Source organism: Diadema setosum, chromosome 10 (assembly GCF_964275005.1).
Source record: "Diadema setosum chromosome 10, eeDiaSeto1, whole genome shotgun sequence".
Lineage (NCBI taxonomy): Eukaryota > Metazoa > Echinodermata > Echinoidea > Diadematoida > Diadematidae > Diadema > Diadema setosum.
This window is the reverse complement of record NC_092694.1, coordinates 22,587,328-22,610,928: the sequence shown is the minus strand read 5'-3', so window position 1 is coordinate 22,610,928 and position 23,601 is coordinate 22,587,328. Positions and strand designations below refer to the sequence as shown.

The 23,601-nt window shown below is 39.0% G+C and overlaps 1 protein-coding gene across 1 annotated transcript in view; it reads right to left on the bottom strand.

Moving 5' to 3' along the window:
• LOC140234016 (uncharacterized) overlaps positions 1 to 23,601 on the bottom strand; it is a 42,944-nt gene that overhangs the window by 3,477 nt on the left and 15,866 nt on the right. The window contains exons 3-8 of the mRNA XM_072314098.1: positions 16,652 to 17,165; positions 14,734 to 14,796; positions 10,630 to 10,826; positions 3,668 to 3,804; positions 2,221 to 2,384; positions 755 to 1,021 (exon numbers count right to left, since the gene is read on the bottom strand). Of these exons, the coding sequence (XP_072170199.1) occupies positions 755 to 1,021; positions 2,221 to 2,384; positions 3,668 to 3,804; positions 10,630 to 10,826; positions 14,734 to 14,796; positions 16,652 to 17,165 (1,342 nt within the window). The remainder of the gene's footprint in view (positions 1 to 754; positions 1,022 to 2,220; positions 2,385 to 3,667; positions 3,805 to 10,629; positions 10,827 to 14,733; positions 14,797 to 16,651; positions 17,166 to 23,601) is intronic.

The window sequence follows — 23,601 nt, the reverse complement described above, 5'->3', positions numbered from 1 at the left end:
TCTAACTACTTCCATGCTAGCCATGTGTACATACATGGACATGTAACTGCAGATTCACAAAATACATAGCAGTCATTAACCCACTGAGGACAGGCTGATTTTGATACAACACATATTTATACTCGGGACTCGTCTTCAATCGGTTAAGAAGCAGGTCCAGATTTCCAGCACCAATCTCACAAAGTAGTTTGCAAATTGCTATTCATTGCCGCAAATTGCTGTCTGTCATTTATGGCAGTAGCCAGGAAACAACAATAAGCTTCGGGTGTCCAAGTTCCTCCCACATTGACTGCAATAACAGCACTTTACAATAATTACTAATACCATCATTATGTCTTCAGCTGGTTTTTAGATCACAATGACTTGGGTCAAATTTCCATACAAACTGATTCTCATTCTGGAGGACAAGAGATGACAAAAATCATTGATTTATTTCTTTTTGATTCTGATTATTCCTGGTCATTATTGTTGGCATTACAGGTTTTCTATAAATGGACATTACGCACATTATACATTACTCTTTTACAGATACACACTGTAAAACAATTGCTGCTTGTTTCTGCTGATGTTATACTGTCTATATTTTACTGTCTGTATATATTTCTGGATATAACAGTCATTCAAGCTTTGTTTGCTGCTGTTGCTGTTACTGTAATTACTCCTTGTCTAGTTTTGAATGTTCTTAGCATTCACTCAATAGAAATTCAACTGCTGGATGTGGACCATCAAAGTGAAATCTGTGAAAACTGCCGACCTTGCCCAAATATGACCTCGTGTGCCTTGAAGTAGTACCCGTCTTCACTCTTGGGTTTGTTAATGGAACAGAGCTGGAACCCGGTTACAGGCTGACTGCCGAAAACCTGGGCACTGTGGGTCCGGTACAGCTCCGACTTGATACGTCGCACCCCCTTCTTGCGCAGGCTTGGTGCCCTCGACAGTTTCATAACGGTCAGGTGGGGCTTGAACCCTCGCTCCCCAGTTGAGTGAATGCCGTGGCGGCGGTAGCAGTTCTCCACCGTTTCTACACAGACGGAGAGGAGGAAGGTGCATTGAAGTGGAAAATGAGGAATTTGTGAACATATCACAGAGATGTTTTCATTATGGATTTGAACCCGAGGAAGAGAGGTTGTGGTAACATCAAGACTCTGGTTGCAATCTCTTTCAAGACACTTTTTGGACCATATTCTTACATGCAGACCGAACTTAAAAAGTCTATCATGTCCTGTTCCATCTCTCCAGAGTCCCATTTTTCCTTATTAATACTGACTTCTGAGATAAGGCCAAGTAGTCCTCAATTGTAAATGACAATCCTTTGTGAGGCAATGAATTTAGTGCCAAAGCAATGTGTAACAACTAAAGTGATAAAAACAAAAGAACTCTACAGTATGTCCCCCCCCCCCAAAAAAAAAAAAAAAAAAAAAAAAAATTACAATCAGATTTTCGCATTGATAACACCCAATATGATTTAACCATCCAAATGCTACTTCAGGGTCTTAAAATATAACATCTTAGCTCTATTTTGCAGAAAACCCTATTCAATTTGGTTAAGCAGTCACAGAGAAATACGGACTATTGTAAAGCATGTCATAAGTCTGATTCTTCCAAGTTAAGCACTTGGATGCTCTTGGAACTGCATATTAATGTGTGAACACAATAGACAGAACTTGGAGGGAAGAGATTCCTGACATGCTCTACAAAATTCTTCATTTCTCTTAGACCACTGAAGTAAATTGAATGGGGTTTTCTGTAAGATGTGGGCAATGAGTTGTAGTTTCATACCCTGGAATTGTATTTGGATTGATTCACTATTTTTTAAGTTATCATTGCAGAGGGTCTCATTGTAATTTTTTGGGGGGACATACGGTATATGTAATAAGGCATTTCAGTAATGAATCCATCCAAACTTGACCTTGTTGTAAAGTTTGCAAGGCCACTCAGGTGTTAGCAATGGGCCTTGGTCCAAAAGGAAGGACCATGGTGATGCAGTAGGTATTAATAGTTGGATTAGGTAATCTCTATTCACTGACAATTTGTTTCCAGACGTCACATTTGCACCAACTGACAAAGACAGTGCCCCACGGTGGATGCCAATCCGCAAACAAAGTGCAGTTAAGAGTTGATGAGTCTGAGATTTTGTACCTCTACTTCTGACGCTGGTAACTCCACCAAGAAAACACTAAACTAAAAGAAAACAGAAAGAAAGTTGTCACCATCCTTTACCTGCCACGTTGTAGAGCGTATCCAGGATGCCGTCGACATCCTTGATCTTGGCAAACATGACCTGGTTGTTGAAGTGACCCAGACCGTGGAACCAGATGCTGAGCTTCTTGTTCTCGAAGCGAGGGCTGAGCAGCTGGTGGCACTCCATGAGTGCAAGCTTGGCTCTGGAAAGGATGAAAGAGAAAAAATTCCTCTTCTATTAACCCGTTGAGGACGAGTCCCGAGTATACTCGGGCAAGTGTCTAGGAAATGCTTGTTGTAGCAAAATCAAACCATCCTCAACGGGTTAAAATCATCACCAACACTGGATCACTCCAACAAAATTTGAAGACCTATTTATTCTGAAACCCCTCTGTATGCACTAGACTCATACTGTCACTGCCTGATAATCTTTATTTTTTCTATCTCCTATGCTGACTAGGGATAATGTTTCAAAGCACTTTGTATCCAGTGGAAAAATCTCGATAAAAATATCAGCTATTATCATCATCATCATCAGCATTATTATTATTATTATTAGTAGTAGTAGTAGTAGTTGTAGTAGTAGTAGTATTAATATGATTATTATTATTATTATTATTATTATTATTATTAAAGACTTTTTTGGGGGGAAGAATTGTGAGAAAACTGAGAATTGAACTTTGAAGTGTCACTGTACTACAACACTGGAAACTCTCCAAGCTATTTTTTGTCTTCATTCTCTTAATTCCTTCTAAAAATGGATAGCAATGCAAGTTACGGCAAGTCCAGTAAAGTGTCGTGATTCAAAAGTCCCATCTGAAAGTTGCATTCATATCACATGGAGTAATAAGATAAGTGTAAAAGTGGAATTTCCCATGATGAAGTTTTTGTTCTACCTAGGCTAATTCCAGATCATGTCACATGTTTATGGTTTTGAAGATGAGAGGATCTCTGTACATATCTTGATATCTGTTAAGCATTGCATTTTATTATTTCTGCTAGCGGGCACGAAAAAGTACGAAAATTGGCACGCTACAAAATATTCCATGTTCACAGTATACAAACCCTATTCCAAACAGATGCTGCATGCATGAACCAGCTTTCCTTGACACATCAGGGTACAAACAAGATCCACACAACTACAGGACACGTGGTTTTGCATTGAAGTCATAAACAAACTGACATCTAACAACACTGGTCAACAATGTGATCTCAATCACACCACCACCAATGATCTTACACTCCTTCAGAATTTCAAACCTCATTGCTACAACATCTACCTAATATACACCATATATTTTGCAAGGTTTTTACTTTTGCAAATTACCCAAGTCGGGTGTTATTTGCAAATTCAACAGTCTCTCATAAGTGTGTCTTATATTAAGCGAAAAGTCTCTCATAAGACTTTCATGAAACGGACCCCTGCTCCCCCCCCCCCCCCAAGGTAAATCCATCTGTCACATTCCCTGTGGAGGTATGTATGTACCTGTCCACCTCCTCATCCGTTGCTAGGTGCATCACCATGATGGTGAGATGTAGTGTCGGGATGGGCACCATGGCGTCCTTCAGCTTCTCGTCCCCAGCCATCACCGTCTGCTGGACATCGTGGAGGGCCTTGTGAATCTGGGAAGGAAGAAAAAAGGTAATCCCCCTGGACGTTAACTGACCACTGAATACACACGATCAAATCTAACCTTGCACAACTTCTTGAAAAGGAAATGACATCTGTATTCCATAAGTTGTTGAACAAGGATTAGAGCAACCACCATAACATTCCTCAACCAAACTCATCAAAACAAGAGAAATGCAAATTGAGGTGCTTTTACTGAAAAAAATAATGAATTTGACATTTATTCCAGTATAAAATATTTGATAGCTATCAATAACCACTTTCTGTCCAACCTTTAGGGTGTCGAATTCAAATCTTTCTGGTTTTAAAGGAGAATGAAATCCAAATATATATGTGAATTGAGGGAATGCGACTATAGTAGTAGTACACACCGGTGAAGTTTGAGGAAAACCAAAATTTAAGAATTTTTAAAGTTGGTGCAGCCACTGCTAAATGAGAAGACTACAACTATACTGTGTGAAATCACATATGGACAATGACACATGGTATTTTAATGAACATATGAAGAAAATTCAACAAATTGTAATTTTTCTATCATAATGAAAGAATGAAAGGGCACATTAACTTACCACTTTCAGAAAGCAGTGGGAACAATATTACTCTCAACATACAATGTATGTCAATAACAAGTCAAGAAAAGGCGTACCTTAAAAATCTCTCTTCACATTTTCTTTTTAATTGTTTTACATGATGTTATGAAATGTATTAAATGGTCTTCTCAATCAGTGATGGCTGTACCAAAACTATAAGGCCCGAATTCACGAAGGTGGTACAAATGAAACCATGGGGTAAACAATGGACAAAAACCATGGAGCGCCAAGTGTCGCACGGAATATTTCATTACGAACTTGGTCATTTCGTCGACAAAATGACCGTTTCGTTAACGAAATTATCATTTCGTGGACGAAATGTTCATTTAGTTACAAAATGTTGTCATTTCATTACAAAATAATCATTTCATCGATGAAATGACTGATTTTGTAACGAAGTACTCCATGCGACACTTGGCGCTCCATGGTTTTTGTTTGTATCACCTTTGTGAATTCAGGCCTAGAAGTTCATAAATTTTCAATGGATTGTCCGATTTTCCTCAAACTTTGTTGATTCGTTGTACTAATATTGCTGCATTTACTCAATCCACTGCTGTTGTTCTTTTATAGACTTCTTTTCCCTTTAGTGAAGCATGTTGTTATGGCATTTAGAATATGCGTATAAAATGCCTAATCTCCTGTATGCCTGATTGTATATAAATGCGACAGCTTTACATCTCATAACTGTTTATCTGGTTGTTTGCTTCCTTCCCATATATACAATGTATGCGGGACATGCTTTTAAATTAGGCTGAAGCAAGTATAAATTGGAATGCTATGAGTCTATCAGAGTTAAGAACACCAAAGATGAAAATTAATGTTTGGTGGCATAAGTAGGCTTACACCGGCAATGGACCATATTAATTATCAATGCTTAAATTTGAAAGCAGAGCAAAGCAGAATGAGGTTTGACTCGCATTTCAACTGTCAGCATACTCATCAAACTCAAATATAAAAACATAAAGTTCACTGGCTTCTTCATACTTAAGAATTGATACAAGACTTTTAAAGGCAACGGGTGCAGGTTAAAGGCTTACACTAACCCTGGCTCGGACTATCGATTAAAGGAACTAAAAGAGTATCACTCCTATGATACACCCAGTCATGTCAACAAGGCATAAAACGTACGGCTTACGTCTCGAAAGATTAACCTGTAAGACCCAAACGTAAACAAATCCGATTTCGCGGAGCACCCCTTAAGCTGAGCATGAGGTGAATTTCCTGTATCAATTTACCGCACAATATTTCCCATCCCTTCTACGAAGATACTCTCTCTTTCTGAGATCTGCTGGGGAGAACTTCTTCGTTCTAATGCTAAGCGACAAATTAACGTTCTGACGCTAATGCTTGTCATCATCTCGACGGCGTAACGCTAAATCCCTCGTGTCATTGGATCTAGATCATTGCTACTGAGTCATTGCCAAATTTAACACTGCCCCGCACCAACTTCCCTCGGCATCTCAGGAAAGACTATCCTTTAAAATGTAATGCATTCACAACACTTCTCTACACATCAATTCATTATGGTGTGCCATATCAAAGTAAGAAAAAAGAAAGTTGTTATGTTACAAGCATGTGGTCCTAAAGCAAACTTTTTGTCTATGCCTTTTTCATCACATATATATCTTTCTGTCAACTGATGTGAAAGATATAAAGCACATTCCTACCCCTACCACTTCCCCCATAAGAGAAACAAATCCAAAACATCAAAAAAGCATAAACTACAACTGTACAACATATATCGCAAACCTGAAAAAAACATGATTTAAGAAAATGTGCCAAGTCCTGTATGTCTTCTTGGAGTAATGTATGCATGCACAAATCTAATCCTGATGATGATCACACCGAAATATCACATGACTACACAGGAACACCGATACCTCAAAAGGTTGCGTCGCATCGAGGGAAATGTAGACGTCACACTGCTAACACCCATAAATCTCTAGTGCAAACAGAACTCATGAATGTTCGTATCAGAAACATTTCCTATGACTGGAATTACGTGGGCTGACAGATTTGAATCTCTCTCTCTGTCATTGATAACTACTTCACGTGTCAATAAAATGTTGTATATTTAGAATTTAGTCGAGAAGGGATTCATGTGCGAGATAATTATTTCATCTTTACAGGGCAGGTCACAAGATAGAAATATACCCAACTACAATCAAACATGGCTAATGTTCCTCATCGCTATTTGTTGGGTGAAACTACTGATATCAACTTTTCAGGGAGGAACATTGACGTCACGATGAACACTGATACTGTAAACCTCTTCTCCTGAACAAGCCACCGACAATTCATGACATACATTAAAAATTTCGGCAATATCTGCAATGTATGTTTCCACATATTTAGAATAATGTGGGCAATGTGGGCAACTTGAAATCAGATATTGCAACAGAAATTATATCCAGTATAAATCATAAACAAGTCTAGAGTATAATTCTTACTTTAGGTTTAAACAAAAAGAAAATAATCTAATATCTTAGTTGCGTTTTTTTCCAGACATCTTGATTGTCAGTCGATTTTGTTTCTTTTTAGTTTTTTTTTCCAGGGGTACAGCAGAGCAGTCTGAAAGCTACATTTACAACATTTGTAAGTTTGAAATGTAGTTGATAAACTTGATCTGAAAAATACAGTCAACCTTGCCTAAGTTGAATCTACTTGGACTAAAGAAACAGATTCCACTTAGAGTAAATTCAACTTATGAGGAATTAAAATCAATAGAATATAAAGAGAAGAGGACTTCAAAAGATCATCAACTTGGGCAATTATTTGATTTATGTGAGGTTGACTTATGCAAGGTTGACTGTAGAACCAATTTTTCACTCAGCACTTTTAATAGTGATTTCCAAAAACCGTTTGTGGTCAACTCAGAACATGAAGCATCCGTGCCACTGTCACAGCTGGTGTCCATTTTGATTGAATGTTGCTACAATCGCAGTTACCATGGCAATGCCTGAAATAAGCACATCTGATTGGTTGTTGCATAGTTGTTGCCAGAGAAACTGCAATTATTGCAACTTACAATACAGTGCACTCCCATTATAACAAACATGGTTATAAGTTCAAAATTCTTGTTACAACAAAGTAGAAATTCAGATCCCAAAATTATCATCTATATATCTTTACATATTTCACTGTTCAGCTACAACAAAATTTTGACATAATGAAAGAAAATTGCTGGTTCAGAGGACTTTATTATAATGGAAGTTGCCTGTAGTTTCATAGGACTTTCCAAGATGGTGTCCTTGTGTTAAACTTTCAGCAAATTGAAACAGCTGAACACCAATAGCTTTTGGCAGGTGTTCACCGCTGGCAGGCTGATACAACTGTACGTCACCATATAGGTGTTAAACTTCGGTGATCACTCTCACTCTGTACCTCGCTTGGCTGAGTACTAGACAAAGGCAAGTGTAGTTGGATTGTTGTGAGATTAACTGCACTCTGGGATCAAACTTGTGAGTTAATCTTTAGATGATGTTATGCTAAATCATTTTGCCATTCCAATTAACCTCGGTGGTGAGTTCATGAGGGTCCCTTCTCAGAAATGCAAAGTGGATATTAGCTGTGCATCCTACATCGACGTCATATCTGATTATGGCACAACCTGGGTTCAAGCATTTAATTTAATAATTGTGCTTGGCCTGACACAGTATCTCGCTGGGTTTTTTTTTAAGTGGTAAGCCAACAAATATGATGGGAATACAAGACAGGAAAAAGGGAGAAGGAGTCTCCATTTTTGGTGTTAATTCCATATTTCCTGACAATCCCACATAAGTCAATGGAGTCGCTGCCACAAAAACAGATATAGTCTATCTTTCCAGTCACTTGGAAGAAATATTTCCAGTCAGATTTATCTTCGGAGCTTGGCAGAATTAATTGGATGGAGCAACTGTGATGTTCTGCATTGATGACCAGCCTCTACAAATATCTCCTTGGCATATCAATAGTTTTTGCTTTATATACTGTAAAAGAGGAAATTTTCGCAGTGTTAGAATTTTCGCGCATTTCATGCAACCAGAAACTAGCATGAAAATAACAACATGCGAATGTTTTTTGCTTGTCATATGTTCCAGTGGTTGATGTCTTGATTCTGCGGAATTAAACACACGCAAAACTCTTCTTATCCAGCTGAGTGTGAAAATTTCCACTTTTACAGTATTCATGAGATAGATTACAACAGCCCAGTAAGGAGACTACAAATTGTGTCAAATAATAAGTGTCAGGTTTATACAGACATCTCCCTAACTAATCTCACACTTGTCTTGGTTGGGAGCTGACTGCTCACTTTACCCCATACTGCTAATTTTGGACCATTTTTTGTCTCAGTCAGCCAGATCAAATGCCCAATGCTGATACATGAGGAAGTCTATGAGATCAGAAACAGAAACTAGCCAAGCCCCATCAACAGATTCACGCGTCTTCTCTCAAATGTGGTACTAAACTAAAATACTGTATACGCCATATATTTAGCAAGTCTAATTTTCCATGAATTGGGATTTACCGACAATTTCATGAGTAGTTAAATTCGCGATTGCGTAGTACGGCACTGAACTGAGAAACGTGTGCATGCACGTCACATTCATGTCAGGATCAAAGTTTATATTTTTGTGTGTTTATAAATTTGCTAATAGCACCCCACTCAAGAAATTCGAGAAAATAAAAACCTCATGAAATATTAGGCGTATACAGTAGACATACATGTTTAATGAATAAAAAATGATATGCTATCTACTAGTAATCTAATCTAATGTAGTTAAAAGAATTGACTGATACTACTTACGATAATGTTAATCATAGTAATGGAACTTATAAGAGTAATACAATAACTAGTTGTATGAAAATAATATCAATACCATTAAACAAAAATAGTAATAAATAGTAATAATATTGTATCTTGTCCTCTACATACAAATCACTATTATATAAAGTGGAAATTGAATTAAGAACATCTTTCTGTTTCACGGGGGGGGGGGGGGGGGGGGGGGGAGGGAATAGATTTGTAAACATGAGGGAAATAAAATGTCCCCCCCCCCAAAAAAAAAAAACAACAACAACAACCAAAACAACAACAATAACAATAACAACAACAACAACAAACAACAAAACAAAACAAAACAACTGTGTGGATTTCCAATCATTCAGGTGGCATTCCTGATCTGAGACTTGAACAATAACAACTCTGCCTACAAGGGCCCACACGGGTATGAACTATTCATATGGCTACCCTGGATAAAAAATACCCTACTGAATTCAAGTTAAACATAGCACTCGGAAGGCCTCAAACTTCCACCATTTGGAATTTGCTTGCAATGTATAAGCCAGTTCGGGGTTCCAGTTTGAGCATTCAGAGCAGAAAAAGGTCATTTGTACCGAGAGACTGGTTGGTTTTTAATTTCACTGAGATAAGCATCTGTACTGCTATGATTATTCATGCAATCCTTATAAATGGTGCCTGCCAGTACATCCACCTGACAGCAAGCCTGGTATTTTGCAATGTTAACAAGAAAAGTTTGTTAATGTACTCAAAACAGCACAATGAAATGGATGCTTCCCAAAGTGTTGATTGACAAACCATTCTTGTCACTTCATCTACACAGGTTCATTCTTTGTTAGAATACGAGTTCCATAAATTGCTATGTTGGGCAAGCTGCTGCATTACGTCGCTTTAAATTGAGTGAAGTGCCTAACCAACTGAGAAAAATGAAAGGTCATTTGTACCCATGCGCACATGAGCTATCTCCGAACTGGCTTATTGGAAAGCTCTACCAAGAAACTTGTCTGGCTAACATGATTTGCCAAAATAATGAGCTGAACAATAACAACTCTGTCTACGAGGGCCCACATGGGTATGACATTTTGAGATTAAAAGTGGGAATTGGGTATGCAGAACACTGCTAATATCTGACAATCAAAATCATCTAGCAGTGGTATTGTACTGCATGCAGACTCGCTGTGAACCAATAATTATAATCAATGTGATAAAAATATATATATATATATATCACACAGCAACCACGACTGGCCAAACTCTGAGACTGTAGTACTTCCAGCAAAGTTTTTTGGCTAATATTTTGCATTTCCGTCATTACCTTACAAAAATCATGTTATGACAGCATTATTTCAACAGCTTCTCATGCATACAGTATCTGCACATTTCAAAGCAAAACTAGACAGTTCTGCAGGCATACGAGAGCTATGTTTTGGCTGTAGTTTCATAGATACCTCTGGATTGCAGACTTGGATGGCCACAAAGTAGTTGGGTGCCACCCGCTTCTGCTTCCCGCCGTCCCCAGCCTCGTCCACCCCGCCGAGGCCAATGATGGAGCCATCGATCCCGACCTTGTCCGACGTGCGCCGCTTCCTCTTCTTGTTCTTCAACGAGAGCTTCCGGGTCGCCTCCTTCAGCAGGTTCTCCCGTCCTGCATATGATCCCGCGAAAACATCACAGAGGATTACGCACTCAATCAGTAAGGGATCCAGACAACACTTCAACACTTCAAGTTATTTTGTTGTAACTGATTGACAAATTGCCCTTCATCAACATAAATAAAGAGTAGCAAACACCAATCATTCAGTGTTCAACTTGACGTAAGAATCATTAATATTTATTGCAGTACCTGCTGCCAGGTCTAAGGCAATTGCCCCCTGGGCAATTACCCCAGACCCTTCCCCTGACTCTAACCCTAATCCTAATCCAGAACCTAATCCGAACCCAAACTAAACCCTAAATCTAACCCTAGCCTTAATCTTTACTGTAACCTTATCACTAATCAGTATTTAGCCGGGGTTAATGGGGGGGGGGGGGGGTAATTGTCCCGATATGTCTGCTGCCACAAGGGATCAGAACCATCACTGGCTTTTGGACAAAAAGCGGGGTAGTCCAGTGGATATCACGCCTGTCTAGCAATCAGGAGGTCATGGGTTCAAAGCCCACAATTTTTATCACAGCTATTACTCAAAACACGGAATAAAAATGGGATTGAGAACAGAACACCTTCATTTTGACTTCTCCTTGCCTTCTCTTTTGATTCCTTTTGTTATTCTAGTTTTCCTTTTTTTCTGTCTTATCTTTTATATTCTTTTCTTAACCTTGTTTCTTTCTTCCTCTGTCATACTCCTCATCTTTTTGTCTATCTTCTCCCTTTTTTTCTTCCCCTTTTTTTAAATACCTTCAGCTCTTCCATCTTCTGCTCCCTCTCTCTGTGATTCTTACTTTTGAGCCATGATTCACCCCCATCCCAACACACACACACGCACACACACACACACACATACACACACACACACACATACCTAAAGGGATTCTCACATGCTAGGATGAGGTGTGACAGCGCGGACAAATTTGTCAGGGAAGGCTTTGCGGCTTTGTCAGAATTGCATGAGGGGGATTCACTCATCCCTTTTCCCCATCCCAACATCCTATCTCCATTCCCCATCACCTGTCTCTTCCCTGCCCCCTGTCCCCTGTCCCTGCCCCCCCCCCCCCTTTCAGGGATCCCCTCAGCCGACAAGCTATCAAGAGAAAATTGACCAGGAAGGTGGGTAGGAGATAGAGTCGGTGGCTTCGACTTGTCTGGTGCATGACTAAGCAACACTCGCTCGCACAAACATACGCTGACACACACACGTTACATGCACAAACATACACACTTTGATAGCCTGAAACAAATTTGGCTAGGGTCAAAAAGCCACAGCACAGCTCTGGGTTTGCCCCTGTGCATGATGAGTTTTGTTTTGATTTTAACAGCAGAAAACTCCCGCAGCCACTCACGACATTTATCCCCACCCAGTTTTGTCGTTGTGTTTTTTTTTTCTTTTTCATCTTCTGTTAAAATGCATCACCCAAGTTCAATTCACAATGCACACTGTCATAGACACAAAGACGTTATTTGTCTGATTACAATAGTGCAGGCTGGAAAATGTTAAGAGGTTATAGAGTTACACATCAATCGTTCTAATGATAACAATGAAGTGAAAGATTTGCCCATTACTAATTTCCTGAATACCTTATTAATCTACTTAATGCTTCCATATCTTTAGTATATCATTGCACGGATATTGTTTCAATGTTTTTGATTCATGCTTACATAGGCACCAGCAATAACAAACAATGAATTGCCTTTGCTGAGGAGAGATGCCTTTTATTAAGTTCCTGATATGGAAAGTTTCACTCCATATCCAGAACTGTTGAGAAGGTTAGCTTCCTGCAAGTTCACTGCTCCTTCGAGGGGAAATTCCCCAAAGATGTGAATAGATTACGAGAGTGCAGCAAAATGCACGATGTAGTCATTGACAGATTTAGGAAAATTAGACAATCCATCGATTTTACTATTTTTCTTGGAAATCATATATTCCCTTGACCTGTTTCTCAGATATTGTAAAGGGAAGGTATGGTTCTGTTTGAGATAAAGATTCAGGTTTAAACGTTTGGTGAGATAATTAGAAACCACTAATATGAAATATGAAAGACCATACAATTCTAAGACGAATTCAAAGTTTATTTGGATAAAATTGGTTTTCAAATTGCCAAAATGTTAAAACACGAAGAACTAATAATGAAAAGTGGGACCCACCTTTCACCAGGACCACTTTGTTTTAATTTATTTTTTTTATATCTCAGCCATAAAGACCACATTTCATCAAATAAACTTTGAATTCCTCATAGAATTGTGCGATCTATCATACTTCTTATAAGTGGTTTCTAATTATCTCGCAAAACATGAAAACCTGAATCCCTATCTCAACCAAAACTATACCATCCCTTTAAAGCAAATTTTATTCTCCTTGCCTTCTGGAGGAACTAGGCAAAGTGCTTGCTTGATGTCCCAGGAAAATTTGATTTTAATGAAATTCCTTTAATATCTTCTATAAAATATGTTGGTACTATAACATCAGAAATTGCTGCAGAATTCTCACCAACAGTGCTCTCAAAGTGAGAACTGTGCTGTACATGGAATGAACCAAAACTTTACAAATTGATAATTTCTAACAGACTGTCCAATATTGCTCAAATTCTGAGTGTTTTCCTAAAATCCTTCTGCATTCACCAAACCCACACATACTGTACATCTGACTATAATTCTCCTTCAAGTATGACATTTTGACAAGAGTGGCCTTCCAGAAGAGAAAATAATATCTTGATCTCTTATGAAGCCCATCTAGTTTCGTTATTTCTTTGTTTTTTGGGGGTTTTTTTGGTTTTTTTGTTTGTTTTTTTTTGGGGGGGGTTGTTTGTTTGTTGTTGTTTTTTCTTTGCTAAAATGACAGTGCAGTATCAACATTTGAAACACACCACCTTGTAATTTTGCTGGCACTAGAAAGAATTACAAATAAAATTTTCATGAGGATGGAAAGAAATATAAGTTGGCAGAGTTTTGCCAAAGCTCTTGAAACCATCATTAAAATTTTTCAAATACCACACACAACCAGTTTCGATCTTGTTAGGTAGCTGCTTGATTCGATACAAAAAATACTGTAGAATTTAATATGCACTTGTTGGTTTGATGAATGTGGAGCCATTTGTTGTTTTTGTTTTTGTTTTTCCTTCTTTTACAGCTTCACGCAAACAGCCCAACTAGAACTGTACGCAAAACTGACTACTAGTAGTCTGTATTTGATACCAAAGCTACTCAATTTGTGCTAAAATTCTGTAGGTCCCAGCTTTTTTTCCCTTTCTTGCTCTTTTCAAAACATATTTGTTTACTGCACTGTACATTTAGCATTATTACTTTGAATAGGTGTCAGATTTTTACAAAAAAAAGACAGCCTATAGTTATACCTATAGTTATACCCATCATAGACTTGTGTTTAGCATTTAAATAGCACACACACTCACAGACAACACTGATTCTTTTTTATTTTACAAGGATTTTGTTTTTTAATAATTCTCTCTCAACTATCACCTCAAAAATGTCACTAATGCTGCAAACAGACTGGTTGCTAATGGCAACAACAGTATTAAAAAGCATGTTTGGGTTGCCACTGTTTGGAGATGCCATCACCCAACACCAATCATAATTCAAATCATAACTTGCTTAACTCAATGTTGATGAACTTTGAACCATGTTAACACATTCACAGACTGCAGTTTCATTTAAATTCTCAATGTATAAGCACCGAGGGAGAATCCATTTTGGTTTCTTTGAACAAAATGACTTGCACTACAAACAAAAGTTTAGACTGAGGGTTATCTCAAGAGGCATTCTGCAGCGTAATGTTTTAGAAGCAGCAAAGCATTCTTGTCATATCAATGCATGTCAATACTCTTATTCTTTTCACATAAAGATCACTTTCTTATTAAACAAAAGATGCCAACTGTCCACTCACCTTCTTTATCTGCACTCAGGAGCGCCCTCCTTCGTCTGATGGTCTCGACTCCGAACTCTTCATCTGTGGGAAAGATATCAATAGCTGAGAGGCCAGATTGTTCAAGCTCAGAGTACGTTTCCGGTAACCTTGGCAACACATCAATCGTGGATGTGGATGGAAGAGGAGGTGGTGATGGCATCTCTTTGGAGGACTCGGATGATGCAATCATGTCAAGAGATTCATTGTCATCACCTGTCTTACCAACAGTTTCATCAAAATGTGCATGCCTTAAATGCTCCCTACCTGACATGCTTTGAGTATCACATGCATCCCCAGCTATTACCCCTTCTTTTTGGAAACAATGTTTGCTAACTCCTACCAACCTCCCTGCATCAAGCAAATCATCATCTTCCCCCTCCGTCCGTCTTAAATCATCACATTCCATTTCAGTGGAATTGTCTTTGAATCTACCAGCAGCATCATCACTCTTCTTCTTCTCCTCCTTCTTTTTAATCATTGTGGCAGCTGGTTTATCAGTTTGACTTAGAGCAACACTCCTCGGAATCATTCCTCCAAAACCAAAGAATGTCTTGTTGCTCCGTGAGACATTGTCATCACCAGACACACCCAAAGAAGATGCAGTGCTTTCCGTGCCAGTGACAGTCTTTGATCTGTCTATCTTTTTCCAATTCTCTGAGGTGCATGCTTCTCCCCTCCCCTCCTCTGAGGTATGAGTCTGAACAGAGCTCCCTAATGGATCACTATATCCCTCTACTTTCACTATCTTCACATTAACATCTTTTTCTTCCACAGTTAACTCCTCACAATCACTTTGTAAATGATCTTCTACAATATCTGTTCTATCAGCTGATTCTTGTGCAGTTCTAGTGCTGGTACAAGGCAGTATAGTTCCTACCAATAAACTGGGCACTTGTGCAACATTGGTATAGGAAGCTGGTGATGCGTTGCCATGGCTACTGACTGATGGAACTATGTGAGTGCCTGTATCACGGGGAACAAACGTTAGCTGCTGCTGCTGCAAATCATGTGACATAATAGCAAATTGCTGATTATTTGTTAGTGAACCACTACAAGGCATTTGCCCACTGGACAGAGATGCGTGAAATGTTAGCGAGGAAGCAGATGCGGTTGTTGCGAGAGCACTTGTGGAGGCTTTATGCCCATCTCCTGAGGATGCGGTGGTCACTTGCCACTGGCCGAGCCCGAGGGATGCATCAATGGTGGGGTCAATTCCCTGCAATGACCTGGAGACATCGGCATCATCCAAACCGATGGGTGAATCAGCAATTTTGTGCGACTCTTTTTGCATTTGAAGCGGTGTCATTTTGTGGCGTTTTGCATGGAACCACACACTCCCACACTCAAAATCAATCTCAATGGAACCATCATCATCCGATGCACTCCTGGGAGGACTGGTTGCCGTGGCAACTGCAGCATGAATGGGGGATACCTGGGCTGTCCCACTGTCACACTCCAGGGGCCATTCATCTAGTTTGCGCTTGCGAATGGGGCCTTTTGCGGTTTCAGCGAGCCTTTTAGACATGATGCTGTTCAAAGCGACTACTTTCTGCTCCAGACTGGCTGTCAGTTCTATGTTGCTAAGCAACAGCTTGTTAGTAGAGTGAAGAGTATCTAGGGTGTGATGGAGTGGTGATGAGATGGATGAATACACATGAGCAAATGTTAAGATGGTCTTTCCACAATTCCTCATATAAATCCCCGCAGATATACGGATGAATGGCAGGATATACATGGGTCTGCTATATACAGTACACAAGTCATGCAATTATGTGAAAAACAGTCACGCTGTAAATAGCCAAACTCCACTCCCAACATAAAACTTGGTTCAAGAAATCATTAGTTCATCCACTTCATGCAGCCAAGGCTTTGCATTCCAAATCAATCCAACACTTACACAGGCTCAGATCAGTCAGGTCTGCTAGCGAGCGACTGAATATAGAATCGGGCGAATCAAAGTCATGCGGTGAGAGGGCGTACAGGTCGACGTCCGCGAGCCGATCGTGGCATGGCAGCTCGTAGTCGTCGTCGAGGAAGTCGTTGGTCGTCTGCTCGTCTGAGTCCGTCAGCTCCTGGCTGCGGTCCCGTATGCTGTCGCTGTCGGTGACCGATTCCCCCTCCAACCGGCCTGGAATGTCTGAGGAGGAGCCGCTCTTGAGGGCTTCGGGGCCGTTGTTGTTCTGCGCGATGAGGAGCTCCTGGTCGTCGACGCCGAGCGCGTCCTCGAGCAGCTCGTTGGTCTCGTTGGGCGAGTCGCCGAGGCCCTGGAGTTCGGTGGTGAGGACCAAGAGATCCTTGTTGAAGCCGATGGTCTTCGCCGAGAGGAAGGAGATGTGGGGTAGGCGGCGGACTTGAATGGCACTGATTGGTATGTGGCCTCTAGACAGGGTAGCTTTATTGGAGGCCTTCAGCTGTGACGGAAGACGGATGGAGGATAGAAGAAAGAAAACAAAGAGAAGTGGAAGAAGGAGAGAAAGCAACGTAAAGAGAGAAAGAGAGAGAGAGAGATGAGGTCAGACAATGAATCAAGAAGTCATAAACACACAGATTGGCTGAGCACAGCAAGCTGAGTCTCAAGTCTAGGTCATCACATAATGATACCATCTAAATGTCAAAGGTAGCCTGGCCTAGTGGGTGCACACTATATGTTGTGGATTGACATGGGTATAGTATCTGTAGGCATACAATGAATAACAGTGACACAGTTACATTTTGTACATACATATGTATGTAAATTGTACATACATGTATGATGCTATCAAAGTATTAAAAGACTCTCCATAGGTATAAGTACAGAGCAGCAACAAATCATTGAAAAGAACAGTCTATAATCTATGAAAAAGAAGTGCATGTAATTTGTAACAACACACACACACACACACACATACACAAACTACAGTACTTCTTCATTAACTAGGTCAAGTGAATGGATGAAAACATTGTTACTGAACATGACATAAAACACATGTATATTCAACTGCAACATCATTAATCAAAATTCCTTATTTCATACATGTACTGCTACATTTTTATATTTACTCTCGTGACTGCAGTTTCCCAGAAGAAGAAAAAAAAAAGTGTAATGGTTTTTAACCCACTGATAAATTTCATTTTCTCGACAATCAATGTCCAGGGGCAGTTACTACTGGAACAGCATGAAATATGAATACACTGTATAACAAACAGGTTACATGTAGATGTGCTGGCAAGCATTATTTATGAGGATTGAATGAATAATCATTACATCTCAGATGCTTTATCTTCATAAATTTAAAAACCAGCATGCCTATCATGGCAAATTACCTTTTTTTTTTCTTTTTTTTTTCCCGCTCATGTGCAAAGTAGAACTACGAAATGGCATATGTAGAGCACAGGTTGAAAGACAATGTAACAGTAAAATTATGGGGGGGGGGGAGGGTAACACTCATTGAGAGACAGATATAGCAAGAGATCTGACAACTCATAGCAGCAAAGTGATGACAGGACCTGAAGACATGAATTGGTCTAATGGCATGTATGTAGAGGCCCAAGTCTTGCCTTGTGGAGAATAAGGCAGATACAAATACTATAGTTAACATTGAGCAAACTGTACAACTGGTACACAGTGCATAGGCCTACTGACAAAAAATATGTCAGCCAATGTGTACAGTGTATATCACATGTTAACGAGGACATTATAATGTGATGTTTGGTTTCCTGTTCTTGATTACGAAGGGACCTGCGCATGCTCACATGCTCACAAACAGTAGAAACAACTTCTTTGAACATTAAATGCACAATAACATGTCAATGAACATAAATATACATGATCATGCTTACTGTTTATTTATAATACAGCTGTATGTGTGTCTTTGTATGTGTCTGTGTACTGACTTACATTATGCATTTTATGTTGAAGCCATTTACAGTGATTAAAATCTAAAAACAAATGAATGGGGAATGTCTGAGGTAATTTGCATGAGATGAGACTATAAGATGAAGCTTCATGACAATAAAATCATCATATTGTACTTGTTTTGAAATGATTGTGTTGTTGTTGTTTTTCATATCATTCAATCCTAAGTACTGTATTATAAATTAAGGAGCTATACATATTTGTACGGCATTTAATTTTAGCTCTGAAAGAATACTGATGTTCAGTCGGATAGTACAACACAATACAAAGTACACTGTATTGTATGCATGCTACACAAACTTCCATGAACTCTCTGTAGAAAAACATCTAGGCATTAATCATTTTCCCTTTTTTTACACTGAGCAGAAATCGCTAATGGCTGATAACTAGAGATAACAAAGCAAATGGGATAGAATTAATTTGTAGGGTACCTCACAGCGATAACAGCTGCAATCCCTGGATAACTCCAAATCTCTGATGCTTTGATAAACCTAGGACTGCACTTTCAATAGTAACTGCCTGCTGGACAGTTGTGCCTATAAATCTGTTTTCATGAAAGAAAAACAGACAAGACAGCATTCAACTGATTGGGGGGTCGAACATGCCAGGAATGGTAGCAAAACCCTAATGTCAGAACAATGGCAATTACTCATTATTATGAAATTCCATGTATTTGAATCTCTGGTGTAGTTCTGGTGACTTTTTTTTAACTCTCTAGAACATCTTTTTCATGATTACTTTTATTGTAAGTACTGATCTCTCTGCAGAATTTGAATAAATACACCCATAAGACTATCAACATCATAACAAAACAATTTACAAAACACACAAAAGAACCTTTCAGCAAAAAAAAAAAAAAAAAACAAGATTAAAAACTTTTGATTCATGGGATGATGTTATTATTAGCAAGATATTATGTTATGAACACATCAGTGACTTCACACATGTATGTCACTGACATATTTGGGTCTGTAATAACATTCTGAATCCAAATTGTTCTTTTTATGCGCTACATGCAGGTAATATGTGGTGTAGTGCTATAAAGATGAAAGAAACAATTGTAGAGAGTTATAGGAGAAGTTGTATGAAAGACTTGAGACCTTTTCTTTGGTACAGATTGTGTGTTTTAGTCATAATCAGATACTGAATGGCATATAATTTGATGTACCATTCTCCAAACTTAATGAAAATTTAATCTAGATTTTGCATTAAAAAAAAACAAACAAACACAGACAGTTGGAAAGAGAGAAACAAGCAGGGAAAAGAGACAGTGTTGAAAAAGAAATCATACAGGCTGTCTCTGTACGACAGAGAGGGATGCTGAGAATTCAACCATCATTTTACAGAACCATAGTACTGCAAAGTTCCTGTTATGCTACGCTGTGAAAACATGTTTCCCTATTTTCTGCTTATCTCATGACATCACCCTTAATTCAGTAAGGAAGAGAGCATTTTGTTAAAACAATTTGTGGTTTTTCCCTGTTCCCTTGACCAAAGTGTAATGCTTGTGGGTATTTTGTCTTAGAAATGAGTGTGACAAAACACTTCACCCAGTCACAATGCCAAGATTATGTTTAAATGCATAAGAAAGCAGAGAGCATTTGCCTTTATAATACCATATTCTCCATCCAAACACCCATCTTTCCCCTCCTCCCTCCTCCCCCCCCCCCCCCCCAAAAAAAAAAAAAGGGGGGGAAGGGGAGAGAAGTAGTGTACTGAAATTCTGGCATGTCTTTGCTGTAAACTTTCAATGTCGGCAGCTTTAACTAAAATTTCTAATCACTCATAGATTATATAGTGCTGATAACATGCTCAAAACCAAAATTCCATTTTGACTATAAAAAGGGAAATTCCAAGAAACATATTTTGCAGAGTTATGATCTAAATTTGGTGACATCAGCTATGATTTTCTTCCTCTATCCATCCTTTCAAGCCATGGCTCAAGATGAGATTGCTATTACAGTATAATAAGGTCCATTCTCGATGGGAAATACCGCAACACTATCAAAAAGTCCCCATTTTTTAGCTTTCCATTCACACCGCAACAACAGATCGTCAGGTTAAGCCCCTTTTACACTTTCATGGATCGCATCACGGATCGTCATTCCAGGATCATCCGTACTGTTTCCGGCATGACCGTGTTGACTCTTTGATCATCCAGCATGCTCATGGAAAAAATTAAGCTTGCTTGATTTTTCATCCCGAACATCACGGATGAAAATCAATACAGACTCTTCCTTGTAGGCACTGGCTACTCCGTTTTGCCTCCCTATAATAATTCTAGGACAATCCATCAGGACGTCCGTATCAACAGCGGCTCCATCTAGGATGAACATTTGTGTATTTTGCCAATACGAGCTCATAAAGTCCATTTGCTCACACTGTCCCACATCAGTTCAGCTATCGACCCCTCATATTGTTCATATGCTGTTAGACACCCAGTTGGAATTGCATTCACACTGGCATTGAGAGGAAAATCAAGATTTTGCATGCCAAAACACCATGGATGACAATCCATGGTCATTCTTGAAGCGATCCATGAAAGTGTAAAAGGGGCTTTAGAAATATTGCAAGTTTTTGCCTCCATAGGACACATAAGTCATTGGCTTGGTATTAATCTGCTGCAGGAACATTGTAACACATGGTTATGGCATGAAGATAGCCTGGCCAGCTAGCTGCATGGTTTGTGTTTGGCTGCAGGAAGGAATCTGAACATCAAATGGAAGTCACATTAAAAATTATGTCATTTTCTTTTTACCAGTGGGCATTCTTCTTGCAGAATGTCACAGCTAGAAACTACATATTTAAACTTGGAGGCAAAGTTCTAAAAATCACACCCAGGTTTGTGTGTGTGTGTGTGTTGTTGTTGGGTTTTTTTTTCTGGCGAAGATTCAGTTTGGTTTCGGGGAGCTTTTAGCTTTAATGAATATCAGCAATTTTCACAAAATTTTTCTAATGATGCAATTTTCCATTGGCAGTGTGAATAGCTCTACAGTCCCCACCTTAATGGGGTCAACCAGTATGTACCAGTCAAGGGCTACAAGATGAAAGTGCACATTGAAACCAGACATCACTGCAACATGACGCGAAGAACAGTATCTCGGAAGAGAGGGGCCCAATGAAAGTGCAGACATGAAGTGCAAATGGTGTGAGAGACATGTCATGAATTGGGACAGTGACAGAAGGAGGGATGAGTCGGCAAGTAACCAGGTAGAGCAGACCACTCATCATAAGATGTGGGGGGGGGGGGGGGCAGAGAGGGGGGAGAGAGAGAGATGGGTGGGGGGGAGAGGGGGTGAGGGGAGAGAGGGAGAGAACATGAGGAAGTTTTCCTATAAAGGTTGGAGTCTCCTTTTTTGAGTGTATCTCTCAATTTGAAAAATACATACAGTCCGACCTCTGTAATCCGGCATGTCAGGACCAGCGCCCATGCAGATATAGGGGTTGTTTTACAATCAGGGTACGCACTTCAGATTTGGACATTATCAGCGTCCAGCAAAAAAACAGTGTACATTAATACAAAATCTGGTATGGCATGTTATTAGGCCTAGTTGCCTCAACCTTAAACAGTGAAAAAAATTTTGATAAAGCTTACAAAATTTTCAAAATATGTGAAAATGAGCCAATTTGGGCAGTTTTTACAGTCTCATTTGATTTTTTTCAAAATTTGAGAATGTACATCTATGAAACCAATGACCATAACACAGAAATACAATATCAGAATGAGCAAATGAAATGTGGATATTAAAAACTCTGTGTGTCATGATATCTAGGACGCAATTAAAAAATTTGGGTTTGAAGCATGATTAATATGCATATTCCGTCCAAAAATGTCCTCTCCGAAAACAGTTTAATAACTTTTTTGAAGACTTCAGAACTCAAACAATTACATACCCTCTGCAAAGTCTCACTCATACCCTACACATACAGGGTATTTGTGTAACCCACACTCATTTAATTTTCATGCAGTGCACATTTGAATTTTGATCGTTTCAATTCCGTCCAAAAGCGTCCTCTCCGAAAAATGACATATTTGTTCAGTACTCCACAGGAATATGTACGTTTTAAATCCTAGTTATGTTATTATCAGTGCTAATAGTTATCTATCATTTACATGTATCAAGACTTATTCATATGCTTTTCTTCATTTATTTAACTCATGTCAAACAAAAAATGTCCTCTCCGAATGGTAGTTGCACATCAATGAAAATGAGAATTAAAGGTAACAAACTTACAAAATGTTACTAAAAAGTGAGTTATGATTTATTGAAAACATTTTGCAATCATATTGCCCCCATATTTCATAATATGAATGCTTTTGAATGAAAATGCTCCTTTGACTTATAATATCATTTCAAACTCCCATTGATGAAACTGCAAATAAAAAAAAAAGAAGTGAGGAACATTCAGCATTCTTTGTTTTCTATTAGTACGTATATATTTAATGATGTTCATCACACACTGAACATAACCAGAGGCCTTCGGTTCGCTGTACAGACATTTATATTCACAGAATCAATTATTTCGGAGAGGACAATTACTTTGACACTTTCACCATATGAATGGAATATAAACAAGAAAAATGAATGAAAACACACAGTCACCAAGATTTATGCACAAGCACACAGAAAACACATTACAATGGTTATGGTTTAATTACCCTATCCCCCCCCCCCCAACAAAACAGATGAATCATAAATAAACTCCACATGTATAAATGCATAATACTCTGCATTACAGCACAATGTAGTGTGCTCCCAAAAACGAAAATGTACTGAGTATGATCCATGCGATATAAAATCTGAAAGAAAAACTCCTGTAATAGGTTATAGTATTTCACATTGCAAACAACTTGAATTGAGAATTCTGCCCTCACAGTGCATTAGGAGCCCTTCTGCCTTAACAACCATAAAACTGTTAGAAGGAAAATGTTATTCTGTAGCAACTGGTCC